General features: G+C 56.1%; 1 protein-coding gene across 4 annotated transcripts in view; it reads left to right on the top strand.

Annotated features, from left to right (window-relative positions):
* The window catches only part of SMAD3 (SMAD family member 3), a 116,366-nt gene that overhangs the window by 85,061 nt on the left and 17,846 nt on the right, over nucleotides 1–13,459 (top strand). For all 4 annotated transcript variants that reach the window (XM_044231368.1, XM_044231370.1, XM_044231371.1 and 1 more), the window contains exons 2-5: nucleotides 5,187–5,380; nucleotides 5,580–5,711; nucleotides 7,047–7,121; nucleotides 9,971–10,021. In XM_044231368.1, the coding sequence (XP_044087303.1) occupies nucleotides 5,187–5,380; nucleotides 5,580–5,711; nucleotides 7,047–7,121; nucleotides 9,971–10,021 (452 nt within the window). The remainder of the gene's footprint in view (nucleotides 1–5,186; nucleotides 5,381–5,579; nucleotides 5,712–7,046; nucleotides 7,122–9,970; nucleotides 10,022–13,459) is intronic.

Raw genomic sequence — 13,459 nt, 5'->3', positions numbered from 1 at the left:
CCCAACTTGTGGCTTTTTATTCTCATAACGATGTTGTTCAAAGACCAGGAGCTTACATTTTGATGACAGTCCGATTGGTGAGCTTTGTTTTTTTAGCAGAATATGCTTTGGACGTGGTGGTGTGTGAGCCACATGGGCCTGGCCCAAGGCCACCAAGATTCCTTACTGTGGTTGTAGTTTCAGGCTCTGTATTAGGACCCATCTCCGTTAATTTTTGTATAGGGTGCAAGGTGTAGGTTGAAGGTCATTTGTCTCGCATACGGATATCCAGTTGTCCTGGCACTGTTTGTAGAACAGCCAATCCTGTCTCTACTAAATGGTCTTTGTCGTTTGTTGAACATCAACTGTCCATTTACACGTGACTATTCCTGGGCTCCGTTAGGCTTCATTGATGTGTTTCCCAGTGGTTTGCCATTATCACACTGCCTTGGTTACTGGGCTTCCCTTGATTTCTAGAAAGTGGTAAATCATGTATATAATTGAAAAAACTCCGGTGTTTCCAGAATTTTAAACTTATTTTTATTATTTATTTATTATCATATTATTATTTCCAAGAGGGCTTTTTTGTTTTTTTTTGTTTGGTTTTGGTTTTGAGCAGTGGGGGGCATATGGAGAGGGACAGGCAGAGGGAGAGAAAGAATCCCATCAGACTCCACACCCAGCGCAGAGCGCAACACAGGGCTTGATCCCACAGCCCATGAGATCATGACCTGAACCAAAATCAAGAGTTGCATGCTTAACCAACTGAGCCACCCAGGCGTCCTTCTAAGTGTTTTTTATAATAGTTTGTAAATGTTCCAGTGTTAGGATTATAATATCTTGTCTCCCTGAGACTAGTTTTCGTTTCATTATGTTTGAAAGGTTCTCTGCTCCCTGCGTTGTCTGAGACTTCCTTTTTCTCCCCCACTGACTTCGGTCCCTGTGCCTCTTGTTGGAGGCTTTCTTGAAATGGTTGAGGCTTCTGGCTGTGTGTTCGTATTTACGAGTGAAGCAGTAAAAAGCAGATTGAATGCTCCGTGTTTGACATTGGCAGGTGAGCCCCCCTGTAGGGTAAGCTGGCAGCAACAGGGCCATTTTGTTGGGGGTTCCCCAAATGTCAGTACTGCGTGTCTTGTGGGCTGAGCTGTTTAATGTTTCCAACAGGTGGGGTCGGGGGGGGACACGCCTGCCTGTCACCATCCTGGGTACCGCGTGAGCAAGTCGACAACATTCTGTTTCCAGCCCTTGCCTGACCCTAGCTGTGCCTTCATGGTCCCATCTGGAGCCCTGCTCTCCAGTTCATTTTCTGCAGAGAGCAGACCTGTTTCTCACTAGCTGGGGGGCTCAGGGAGGCGAGCTGACCTGCCCGTCTCTTCCATAGACTTTCAGGCTATCCTCCTGTGTTTGGCCTCATCTGGAGAAGTGCATGGCACCCCCAATTCCCAAGTCTTTCCCAGGCAGGTTCTGAGGTGCACATGGGATACCTTTGGTTGGATTCCTCTGAGAGGTGCCTTGATTTCCGCTCACTCCACTCCAAAGTCGGTTCCCACTTGGCCGGCTCTGAGTGGGTTTGCGCACGTCTCCTACTGGCTGTCTTGGGCAGGACAGAGGTAGACGCATTCTCTCAGTTTGTTGTATGTGATGGAAGGACATTTCTTCTCCTACCTCCCCTCTTCATCTGTTCCTCACCCCTCCCTTTCTCCTCTCTTCCTTCCCTCCACTACCTTCTTCTACCATACCCCACCCCTTTACTGTCTCCCATACCCCTCCCCTTTACTGTCTCCCATACCTTTCTCCCCATCTTTCCTCTCCGCCAGGAGCCTTCTATGCCACAACCCTTTGAGAAGACAGCCAAGCACTTTATTTTTGAGAGGACACAGCCATGAAATGCAAAAAAGGAAGACATGAGGGACGAGCAGACTGAGGTTCTTGACCTACAAGTGGAGTGCACCTGTCCCCCTTTGCCACCTCGATGCCCCTTCCTGTCCCTCAGCGGCAGAAACCTGCAGCTCCCCCATCACCGCCCACCTCACACTCAGACGTCGGCCCCGGCCCCTGTATTGTGTCCGAGCTGCACATCTGCGTGGCCCTCCCATGTGTGCCCTCTCCATGCCCTTTTCCCCCCTCACAGGTCCTCCCCGAGCTGGTGTGATGTCCTGGGTCCAGTCCTGTCTCTGGGGAATGAGCTGCCAGCCGCGAGTGTCCTGGTTCTGGGGGTTTCTGAGGTCAGGGCTGTGTGGGAGGGTCTGTCCCCTCCCCCTTCTCTTCCTAAAGGCTCTGGCCCAGATACAGAGTTGCCAGGAGCTTCTGCTCGTGCTCACTTTCTGGGGCCGTCTGCCCCATGGAAACCAAGACCCTTCTCTTGGGTTACCCCCCACCACCCCTGCTCTTGCCCTGTGTTATGGTTAGCTTTAAAACAAGAGTGTCATCCCCTTCAATCAGCTAGGTGGGGGCTGAGGGGCCCCCTCCGTAGCCCCAGCCCCCACTCACTGCCCACCTGAGCCTTTCTCTAGGGCCGCCCCTGGAAGAGGCTGCTCGGTGTCCACCTGGCTCTTAGCTCGGGCTTTTTTCAAACACCAAGTGACCGTGGTCGCTGTCCTCATGTGCATGCACTCGGTGGCTTTGCAAGAGAACGGGAGCAGCTGAGGAATCCTGTCCCCACTCATCCCTTCCCACCCTCCCTTTCTTTCCTCCACAGCCTGGTCACTCACCCCATTGCCCTAGGGCTGCTGTCCCGTGGAGAGAGACTGCTAGGGCTTCTAGTGGACACTGAGCCGTGGGGGGTGTGGGGGCGGGGGACTTGGATTTTCCTGACGAAGTAGCTAAGAGTCCCAGAGACCTCATGACTTGCCTAGAGCCTCCCAGCTGGGAGAGGAGAGCCTCTTGTTGACCCCAGGTCGCATGACTCCATATCCTATAGTCTTCCTTCTCTGCCTCAGGGGGTGGTGGGAGGTGAGTCCCAGGCTGCCCTCTCTTGCTCTGCCTGGTAATTACTGTTTTTTGGCTGGAGGGGTTCCTTGGTTGGGGCCCCACAGGAGGGAGGTAATTATATCCTTGGAGATGCCCTTCGTCAGCAGCTACTTGTCCCTGCAACTAACTCTTGCTCTGACCTTTGTCCCCTCCCCATTCCCAGACCAGGGGCTTAGAGAGTTTGATTGGACTTCTGTTTCTTTCCCCTCGGTGGGTGCTTCTGGTTGCATCTGGCTCAGCCCTCCCTGGAGGCTTGCCCTTGGGTTCTGTTTAGACAGGCAAATGGGTGCCCTCAGTCCTGGGTGGTGGGGGCCGAGGGCAGGGAGAGCTTGTGAACACTTCTCCACAGGCCCCACCCAGCTATTAGGGAAAGTTGCACCCACTGAGCGGTGGGATCCTAGCCTGGACCTTCTTATAGGGAAAGTCGTCTCGCCATGTGCCTCTTTATTCACATGTACCTCCAAGTCACTGTCCACTCCCACGGTCCCCGGTGTTGTCCGGGCTGCCAAGTCTCACGGGGCCAGTCTCGTGCACACGCATGTGTGCTGAAAACATCTCAGCTGAAACATCTCAGGGACTTCCTTGGCTTTTAGGAAAAAGGTAGAACCTTTTATCATGGCTCCCAAGGCCCTGCAAGGCCCGCCTTGCCCGCTCCCCTACCTCATCTTACACCCCGTTCTCTCCCTCTCTCCTCCCCAGTCTCTCTGGCCTTCTTTCTGTTCTCCCTCCTTACCATAACTTCCACCATCACAGGGCCTTTGCACACGACCTTCCCCTTACATGGAACGCCCTCCACCCACGCACCTTTGCCTGGTTAGTTTTCCTTGTCCTTTGCACTTTCAGGCCAACCATCCCCACCCCAGAGGCACCCTATCCAGCCCTTTAATAAAACCAGGTCCCCGGGGTGATGTGCTCCCTGCACTTTTCCTTCAGAATCCTTGCACGGTTGGTGATTGTAGCTGCGTAGAATGATTCTATTAATATTTGTCTTGTCCATTGGCAGGGACCACTCTGGGGTCTGTTTGACTATGACATCTCTTCCCAACCCACTGTGTCCCTTGTGCCACACGTAGTAGGAGCTCATAAAATGTCTGTTAAAGAAAGGACTGTGTGAACAGGATCTCCTCACCTGTATGACACGGGGCACCATCTTCAGAAGCCTGCCATGTCCCTGCCTTACTCTTGGCGGGGATTGTGCCTGCCACTCCCGGGCTCCCAGCAGGCAGGCCCGGCGCCCCGCTCTGCCTTTTTTCTCATGCACTTAAGGGGGGCGGGTTATGAAGAGGAAGAATCAGACTTAGTAGGTTGGGGAAGCCTCTGAGAGTCTTCCTTTTAACCCACTTCAGTGGCCCTGTGCTGCTGGGGCCCATGCTTTGGCCTGGCCTGAGAGGTGGGGGCGTTGGGTCACCACAGAAGAGATTGTTTGCACAGGGAAGGCCCCTTGGCTGTGGTGTTTGGTCCAGCCAGGCGGGGGACAGTTGCAGAACTCAGCCTGGTGTAGAGCTGGCCTCCCTTTCTCCTCAGCTCCGGCTGGAGGCCTCAGGCCTTGGCTCTGAACTAGGAGCACTCTGTGGGCAGTGACTCCTGGGTGACACCCTCAACCAAAAGGGGGTTCCTGAGAGGTTGCTGCTGTAGGCTCTTACCATTTGAAATTCCCTTCCATTGCTCTCTTTCCTTCCCAGCTCTTCACAAATAGCAGCTAGAAGGGAAAGGGGTTTTCCCGTTTTTTCTGATGTGGGGGAAGGGACTGCGTGTTGGGAGGGGTTAGATGCAGCCTGTGCTTCGTCACCTCCACATCCCTGTGGTCCTCACACGTGCACATACCTGAACTCCCATTTTCTTGCTCAGGCCTGAACCCCTCTGCACACCTCAGCCCGGCCCGTGGACCTGCTCAGAACACGAGTCAAGTGCCATTCCCTTCATATTGGGGGGGGGGCGGCGAGGGCTGGAAAACTCACTCCAGGGCTTGGTGAGGTCAAGGTCCACCCTGCCAGCCCAGGGAGGCCCTTGGCCTTCCTTGGTGGGCCTCTGTGTTCCTCTCCTGGGACCCCTGCCAGCCCTAACAGGATTCTCTGATCCTGAGGCCCTGTGCAGCTCAGAGAAATGGGGCGGCGGGGGGGGGGGGGATGCTTCCTGAGGTTGGGCCAGCTAGCTTCCAGGAGCAGCAGTGCAGGCCGATGTCAGGGAGAATGTTAGCCCAATCCACTCTGCTGTTCCTCTTCGCCCCATCTGTACAGGTCCCTGGATGGCCGCCTGCAGGTGTCCCATCGGAAGGGGCTCCCCCATGTCATCTACTGCCGCCTGTGGCGATGGCCCGACCTGCACAGCCACCACGAGCTGCGGGCCATGGAGCTGTGTGAGTTCGCCTTCAACATGAAGAAGGACGAGGTCTGCGTGAATCCCTACCACTATCAGAGGGTAGAGACCCCAGGTAGGCCCCCCACCCCCCCCATCCCAGGGGTCTGTAGCTAATCCGCTCCGGGGGTCTGCAGCTATCTGCCCAGTGTCTCCTTCCCCTTCCTGGGGGTGGGGGGGGAGGCGGGTCCACTGTGCCGGTGGGCCAGCGACACTAGGAGGGCTTTGGTGCCAGCCCAGCCTTGACACTGACCCACCTCTGCTCTTCTGGACAGTTCTACCTCCTGTGCTGGTCCCACGCCACACAGAGATCCCGGCCGAGTTCCCCCCGCTGGACGACTACAGCCATTCCATCCCCGAGAACACGAACTTCCCCGCGGGCATCGAGCCCCAGAGCAATATTCCAGGTAGGCGCCAGGGTGTGTAGGCTACCAGGGGCCCTGCCTCCCGTCCCCCCAACAACCCCCCGCGGCTCTCCTGGCCCCCTCGGCCCCGTCTCCCCTGCACACAGCGCTGGCCCCAGGGCCCTGACTCAGAACCGCACACCCATTGGGAGAGGACCCGTGGCCTTGGCTCCCCGCTCACGAACGATGCTTTTCTTGGCACGAGGAGCGGCGGCGTGACCCTTCCGCCCGGGCTCGGTGCAGTCATTTATTTTGGAAGCGGAAATAGCAACGCTCTGTTTCTCTCACCGCCCTCGCGGCAGAGGCTGGAGTTTGGGCAGGATCCCCCGACGGTCTGGGGGCCTGCAGAGCCGTGGGGGAACCGAGGGCCGGGCGGCCAGTGCGGAGAACCGGGGCCCTAAGTAAGTAAGCTTGGTGGGGGGACTGCAGCCTGGGCGGGAGCTGCTGCCGGCTGGAGTTTTTACTGCACGGGCAGAAAGTGGGCTCGGCTGTCAGAGTGCAAATGTTTTTAGAAGCCCCTCATTTACATGCAAATAAGGTGTGAATCACCAGCCCTTGGGGCGTCCAGGAAAACTGCTTGCCGGTGCTTGGGCTGGTCCCAGTGACAGGAATCCTGCCGCCTGCTTTTCTGAGAGCCAGAGCTCTCTGGTTGGAGGGAGCCTCTCACACTGAGTGAGTTAGCGCAGTGCTGAGGTTGACCACAGGCCTGTGCTCTGGGGCAGAGCGTTCCAAGAGACCCCTTTACAGACCCAGCCTTTCCAGGTCCTTCACAGGTGGCGCTGGTCCCTGGCGGTAGGTCAGTGTGTTCACTGAGCAAACCTTAGAGAGCTCAGTCACTGTCCAGGGTCAGTCAGAGAACTAGATCACAGTCATTGCTGTCAGTGAACTTGCAGCTGCCTAGGGAGGCCAGGACCGCCCCTAGAGGGACGACAAAGACCAAGGTGTCCCTGCAGGAGTAGACAGCAGAGGCAAAGGGCACCATGAGATGGTTGCCCTTGGGAGGACAGAGATGGGCAAGACTGAGGCAAGTCCACGGCCTCCTTGGAGGGGTGGTCTTACATCTGACCTTCCAGGGTGGGGAGCACTTAGTCTGGCAGAGGCTCTCGGAACAAGCCTGTCAGTCTTGGGAGTCGGGGCCACGTGAACAGAGGTGGTCCCCATCCAGATGAGGAGCCAGGGGTCGAAGGGTGTGATGATCACAGGATCCAGGAGACCTTGCCCTGGAGCTGTGTTCCTGCAGCACCTGCCTCGGGCAGAGATTGTGTGATGCGTGTAGCGGGGTTCTCCAAGCCAAACACTGGAGGCCGTTTAATGAACCACCTTCCTTCCGATTCCCAGAAACCCCACCCCCTGGCTACCTGAGTGAAGATGGAGAGACCAGTGACCACCAGATGAACCACAGCATGGATGCAGGTCAGAGTCTTCATCCTGTCCCAGTGCCTATCTCTCCTCCATCCCGCTATCCCTCCAGCCCTCTCTCAGGCGTTTACAGAGCAACCTCTGTGTGCCCGGTGCTGGGGATAGAGGAGTGAGCCTGAGCTGCTCCCAGCCTGAAAGGGAGATAGCAGGTTGTGATCTGCCTTGTGCCCCTAGGGCGTGGGGCACAAGTGGGGAGGCCCTGGGGGCAGAACAGTGCCTCATAGTGTAGGTCTCTCTCTCTCTCTCTCTCTAAAGATTTTATTTATTTATTTGACAGAGAGAGATCACAGGTAGGCAGAGAGGCAGGCTGAGAGGAGGAAGCAGGCTCCCTGCTGAGCAGGGAGCCTGATGCAGGGCTTGATCCCAGGACCCTGAGACCATGACCTGAGCTGAAGGCAGAGGCTTAACCCACTGAGCCACCCAGGCGCCCCCGTGTAGGTGTCTCTTGAGTTGAGTCTTAGAACTGGGCAAATGTTGGCCAAGTCATCGGGGCAGGCAAAGGATATGCCAGGCAGAGTCCTGGGGCACGTGGAAAGGACAGCCTGGTGCCTTCCTGGGACAAGGAGAGCTCAGTGTTGCTGGAGAGCGGGGAGAGGTGGGAGGACAGTCATTCGGGGTTTGGGAGAGGGCAGGAGTCCCCTTGGGCTGTAGGCAGAGCTTCCCATCCGTCTCCCCCCCCCCCCCGTGAGGTGTTGCTGGCATTTGGCTGGCACGGGTGGGCTCCATCACCCAAGATCGGGAGAGCCCACGCAGAGGCAGGGTCTTTGCTGGGGATCTGTGTGTAGTGACCAAACGTGACTGAGGTGTTCCTGTCAAGAGGGACCCAGCCCTTCTGTCTCCAGATGTCCTACGTCATTTGTTATGGGACCAAATTGGCTCCCGGAACCGAAGCCCACCGGCCAGCCACATAGACTGTGCACTCGCCGGGTGTGTGATGGGGTGAGGAGGAGCAGGGAGCCGAGCAGATGTCCGTCCCAACAAGAGCGGGCATGCCGGGTCCACACAGAGCCATGGTGGGGGGCAGAGCCGGCCGCCCTTGCACGCGGCCCACGGGAGGGTGTGCGACTCCCGCAAGAAGCAGGAAGGAGATGTGCCCATTCACCATGAACCTAGTTGCCGGCTCCCTAGCCTGGGCATCGTGGCATGTGGTGGGTAGCACACGCCCCCCTCCAGTGGCGGACGGCGCGGACCCAGCTGGAATGCGCCAAAGGCCTCCTGTACTTGGTGCTGAGCGGCCGCTGCAAGCTCACCGCTCTGAGGTGCTGGCGCGGGCCTTGGCGGAGCAGCATCTCCCGGGGGCCGCATGGCTCCTCACTTCTTTCTCTCCCCTCCTTGCTCTTCTTCCTGTGCGTAGAATGATTACGGTTGTGAAAGAAAACCGGCCGAAGCAGTGGGTGGGGGGGGTCCAGGCACCGAATGAGCAGCCTTCCCCTTTCCCCCTCAGCCCTCCTTTCTCGGCCCCTCCCTGCCCTCCTTTCTGCCCCGTGCTCGGTCTGCTTCTCTTTCCACCTCTCCCCGCAATCAGTATACCCGCGGGGCCCTGTTGGGGGCGCCCGTCGTCTGTCAGAGGTGGACATTGGGCTTCAGGGACCCCCGGCCCGTGGATGGGGTCTCTGGCTTATCCTCTGTTCTCGACTCGCCGTTCACATGGAAACCAGCCAAGTTGCTATCTTGGCAGCGGAGATGTGGTAGTGTATTTGTTGGGGCCTGAGGACCACCTTTTCCAGCCCTGTGGCCCCCAGGACGTGCACACGGGCCCGTCCAGGCCAGGCCTTCCTCAGGCCGCCTTGATTTGGGCTGCGACAAAACAGGAAAGCATTTACAGGGCGCCCTCCTTGTGCCGGTCTCGGGCAGCCGTTTGTCCCCGCGTGACCGCCCTTCACGTCTGCAGGTCACACGGTGGATGCTATTATCCGCATTTTATACCTGAAGGCGGGGGGGGGGAATCGGGGTTCAAAGAGGTTACACCACTTTGCTAAAACCCCACAGCTGATACATTGGGCACAGGCCTGGACTCCGGGGCCAATTTGGAAACTCTGCCTCTTCCCGGGGCTCTTCCACATCCCCTGATGGATTGGGTTCTGGAGGAGGAAAAGAAGCCCGTTGCTCCTCCCTCACCCTCGGGGAGGTTACAGCCCGGTTGGGGAGCAGGAACACACCCCTTTAACAGCTCCAGGCACCTCTGCAGGCAGACTGGCAGGTGGCAGGGGTTGGGGGCTGCGCCTCCTACAGGCTGTCCCAGCTGGGGGCAGGGACACGGGGATGAGCCAAGTTGCTCCGGGGAGAGGCATCCGCTGGGTTGTCTGGTGCCCTGCGGTTTTCTCTGTTCTGGGAGCAGGGGGTGGAGAGAAGCGAGCAGGACAGGAAGGAACTGGGTAGGTTCAGACATCGTTCCCCAGAAACCATCATGCCTCACGTCGGATGTCACTCTGGTTGGAGGCCTGTGGGATATCTGAGGCAGCTTGCTGCGTTTCCTGAGACCTGGGAAGGGGCTGCATTTGGGATGGACAGCTGCAGGCCTTGCTATGCAGGAGGTTGAGGCTTGGCTGCCTGCGACTTTGAGCAAAGCTGGGGAGAGGGCCTTCCCTGCCCTTCTCATCTGCCTGGGGGCATAGCTGCAGGGGAGCTCCCGGCCCTGCACTGTGGGCTTGGGCAGGACTCTCAGACCATTGAGTCCTGGGAGAGACCTCTGAGGTTATCTGATTATCCATTTGTGCCTCAGGTAAAGACTGGGACCCAGGGACTGGGTTGAGCTGCCCCATCTTGAGGCAGGCGTTCAGGAATTCAGCTCTCCCAAGTCAAGAATGTTCTATTAGTTCTCACGACTGTGTCTCACCTCGCAGGTTCTCCAAACCTATCCCCGAATCCGATGTCCCCAGCGCACAATAATTTGGGTAAGTATCTCCCTGTCTAGCAGCAGCCCTGGCTGGAGGCTGGTGTGGGGAGGGGGCCCTGAGCGTGAGGCTCTCTCCCCCACCCCCGCCCCACCCCCACCATCAGCTGAGCTCAGCCCGTCAGGTTTCTGGTTACAGTGATTCTGGGGTCACCCACGGAACAGAGTAACCTGAGAGCAGCGGTGGCAGGAAAAAGGGGACCATGTGCTGGGTTTGTATTTCCTCTGAGTGGCTGTCAGACGTGAGTGAATGAAAATCCCCCAAACCTTGTGCTCAGGAGCCGAGAAGCTGTGGTCAGCCAAGCACTCGTGTGTGGTTTGATGCAAAGCCACGGACGGCCATGTGGACTCTGGCCCCCTGACTTCTGTTGACTGATTTCAAGAGAGACTTGGGGTTTTATCCTAGTATTTCATCTTAGAATTATGTACTTTTAAGGTTTTTTGTTTTTTTTTTAAACTTAGTGTTTAAAAGAGTATTTATTTATTTGTCAGAAAAAAGACAGAAAACACAAGCAGGGTGGAGGGGAGGCAGAGGTAGAAGCAGACTCCCCCAGTAAGCAGAGAGCCTGATGTGGGGCTTGATCCCAGGACCCTGGGATCATGACCAGAGCCGAAGGCAGATCCTCAACTGGCTTAGCCACCCAGGCAGCCCATGTGCCTTTTATTTGATATAAGGAAATTGGGGGTGGGGAAGCGTGAGCACAGTTGCCCCTCATCTCCTCACCCTCCCACACTGTTCTTGTTTAGTTATGGTCCTTCCAACGTTTGTGGATCACGGGTCTGTATTAGTGCCTCACCAGTGGTGATCACAGTTGTCCACCAATTTTTTTTTTTTTTTAATTTTTCTGGTTCCTTTGTAAAGGCATTTCCGTATTTAGACGCTCCCTCTCTCCTCTTGCCTTGTCTTCTGATGTTTTAGAGCAGGTGGACCATGATTTCTGTGTGAGGGCAGTTTCTGGGCTCCAGGAGGGCCCCTCTGCTCCTGAGTGGGGCCTGCTGAAGGGTTCAGGGCAAATGGAACTTCCACTCTGTCTTTACTGGGGGCTGTTTTTTTTTTTTAATGTGCTGGTCTGGTAGTTTTGGGAAAATGTGAGTTTGATTTTGTTTGGGCCTTGACTGCTGGGGTTTGGTTTGTGAAAAAAGGTTTGGGAAAAGAAAGAGTTAATATCCAAGTTCTGTGAATGGGGTGGAGGTTGGTCTGGCTTTTATTCCCAGTTGTTTCCAGGCCTTGACTGATAGCATCAGATGAAGAAAAGCATTTAGAACCTCGGGAGATGCCTGAAACCCCTTTCACAGAGGCTGACAAGTGGGCAGTGTGAAATGGGACTTTGGGCGAATCTGTTCTAACATCTTTGTAAAATAATATCACTGTGAGTGTTGGGCTTTGCGGAGGGAAGGTCACATTCCTGATGTGAAAGGACCGATTGAGTTATTAAAAACAAACTCTGAAGGCTAGAAGCTGTGTTAACACTTGAGAAATTAAAGGCCAGGATCTTGAACCCGACTCTGGTTTTCCAGCTTTGGAGGTTGGCTGGTTTAAATTTCATTTGGGGGCCGTTCTACTCCCCCGGCCCTTGGCCAAGGCAGCCCCTTGAGTCCGCAGACCCTGAGCAGGCCCTTGCCTCGGAAGCCGCGCTGCCTCAGTGGTTCAGAATGAAAGCTGTCCCAGTGGTAGCTTGCTGGGAATTCCCTTCTAGTTTGGGTAGATCAGGACAACAGGATGGTTTTTGAACTTGGACCTGGGGCAGGGGTGTCCCATGGACTCAGTTCTCCCTCTCTGCCGCCCCATTCCTCAGGCCCCTTGGGTGAGGGCTGAGAATGCTTCGGTCATTTCTCCAAAGGCAGGAACAGCCCCCCAGGCCGGGTAGAGGGAGAGTGGGTGCCGGTGTGCTGGGAACACCTGCATGGGTGGGGGACGAGTCAGCTCATGAGTCAGGGGCAGGACTCGTCGTGAGACATCAGTGCTTCCTGTCCACTTGTGGGGCCCCAGAACCACCCCCCTACCTTCACCTTTTTAAAACTCTTGGCTTCGTCCCCACCCAGAAAATCTCACGGACTCCAGGCATCCTCTCTGGAAGGGAGGGATGAAGGTGATGATGATGGCAAACATTTCTTGACAACTTAGTGTTTGGAGCGCTTCATGCACGTTAACCCAGGCTTCGTAACCACTGCACACGATGGCAGTACTATGGTTCTTCACTTGCCTGATTAGGAAGCCAAGGAGCAGGCTGGTCTCCTCACTCCTGCCAAGTAAATGGAGAAGCTTCGAACTCAGGCCTTTGGGATTCAGAGCATGTGCTTCTGTCTGCAACAGGACACAGTCTCACTGCGTTGTTTAGACCAGCTCCCCTGTCCTCACCTCCTCCTCAGGACAAAGCTCTAGAAGGGCACTTATTGGCGTTGAGGGTGGGTCTCAGGTTTAAGAGCTGGAGTGGGAGCCCTGCCCGCCAGCCTTTCTCTTCCTTCCTCGTTGATGCCCCAGGAACTTCCTGCCAGTCCAGGTGGGGCGGGGGGTTCAAGGAGGACTCACAGACCCTGCCATCAAGATACTATGGCCTTGTGGGGAATCAATAAGACAGGAGTAAATGTAATTATGAAACGAGAAGTAGGTGCAGTTGAAATAGCCAGAGGGTCCAAAGGAGACAGTGATGGCATCCCAGTGCAGACCTGCCCCCAGGCTGACCTGTGTCCCTATGGAATTCGTTCAGTCAGGTCTGCTGGGTTCCCAGTATGTGCAGATACTGGGAGTCCATGTGGGCATTCACAATCTGATGGGAGTGGTGGGAGGGGTCTCTGTCCCCCTGTGAGGCATTGTGCCAGACCCCAAGGGAGTGGGCAGAAGGCAAACTGTGTAGGCCAAGGAGGAAAGTGCCAGATCAGTTAGGAAGAACTTAAGAGTCATGGTGACAGGTGTGAGCTGTCCCCGGAAGGACAGGTGAGACGCTGGGAGGCGGAGAAGGAGGGAAGGACGTTGCGGGTAGAGGGAAGGGCATGAAAGGGAAGGGGGAGCTCAGAGGACACCACTGTTGTGGTTGGCTGGGATGAGGGGCGGCAGATGAGGCTGGTGATGCAGTGGCGGCACTGAGCAAAGAGCCTTGAATGCTCAGTGGTTCCCTTCTTGCCTACGAATGAAGTCACTGGGGGAAGGGTGGTTGGTTATCAGATGGCAGCTTCATAAAGATTAACCTGGCCACTGTATAGAAGTTAAACGCTAGAGGAAATGGCTGGTGGCCAAACCCCAGGCCCCCAGATTTAAAAAGAAAAATCTGCCCTTAGAAAGCTGTTAAACTGAAGGAGACCAAGATGAACGCTTCGGAGGGATGGCGGCGGGGCTCGGAGGGTCACTGAGAGAGGCCCCGGGCCGGAATCAGCAGGCAATTATTGACCAACTTTAACTGGGAAGCTGGTGAGGCAGGACGTCCAGGAGCCGGGATGGGCT

This window comes from Neovison vison, chromosome 13, assembly GCF_020171115.1.
Source record: "Neovison vison isolate M4711 chromosome 13, ASM_NN_V1, whole genome shotgun sequence".
Taxonomy (NCBI): Eukaryota; Metazoa; Chordata; class Mammalia; order Carnivora; family Mustelidae; genus Neogale; species Neogale vison.
This window is presented reverse-complemented; position numbering and strand designations above follow the sequence as displayed.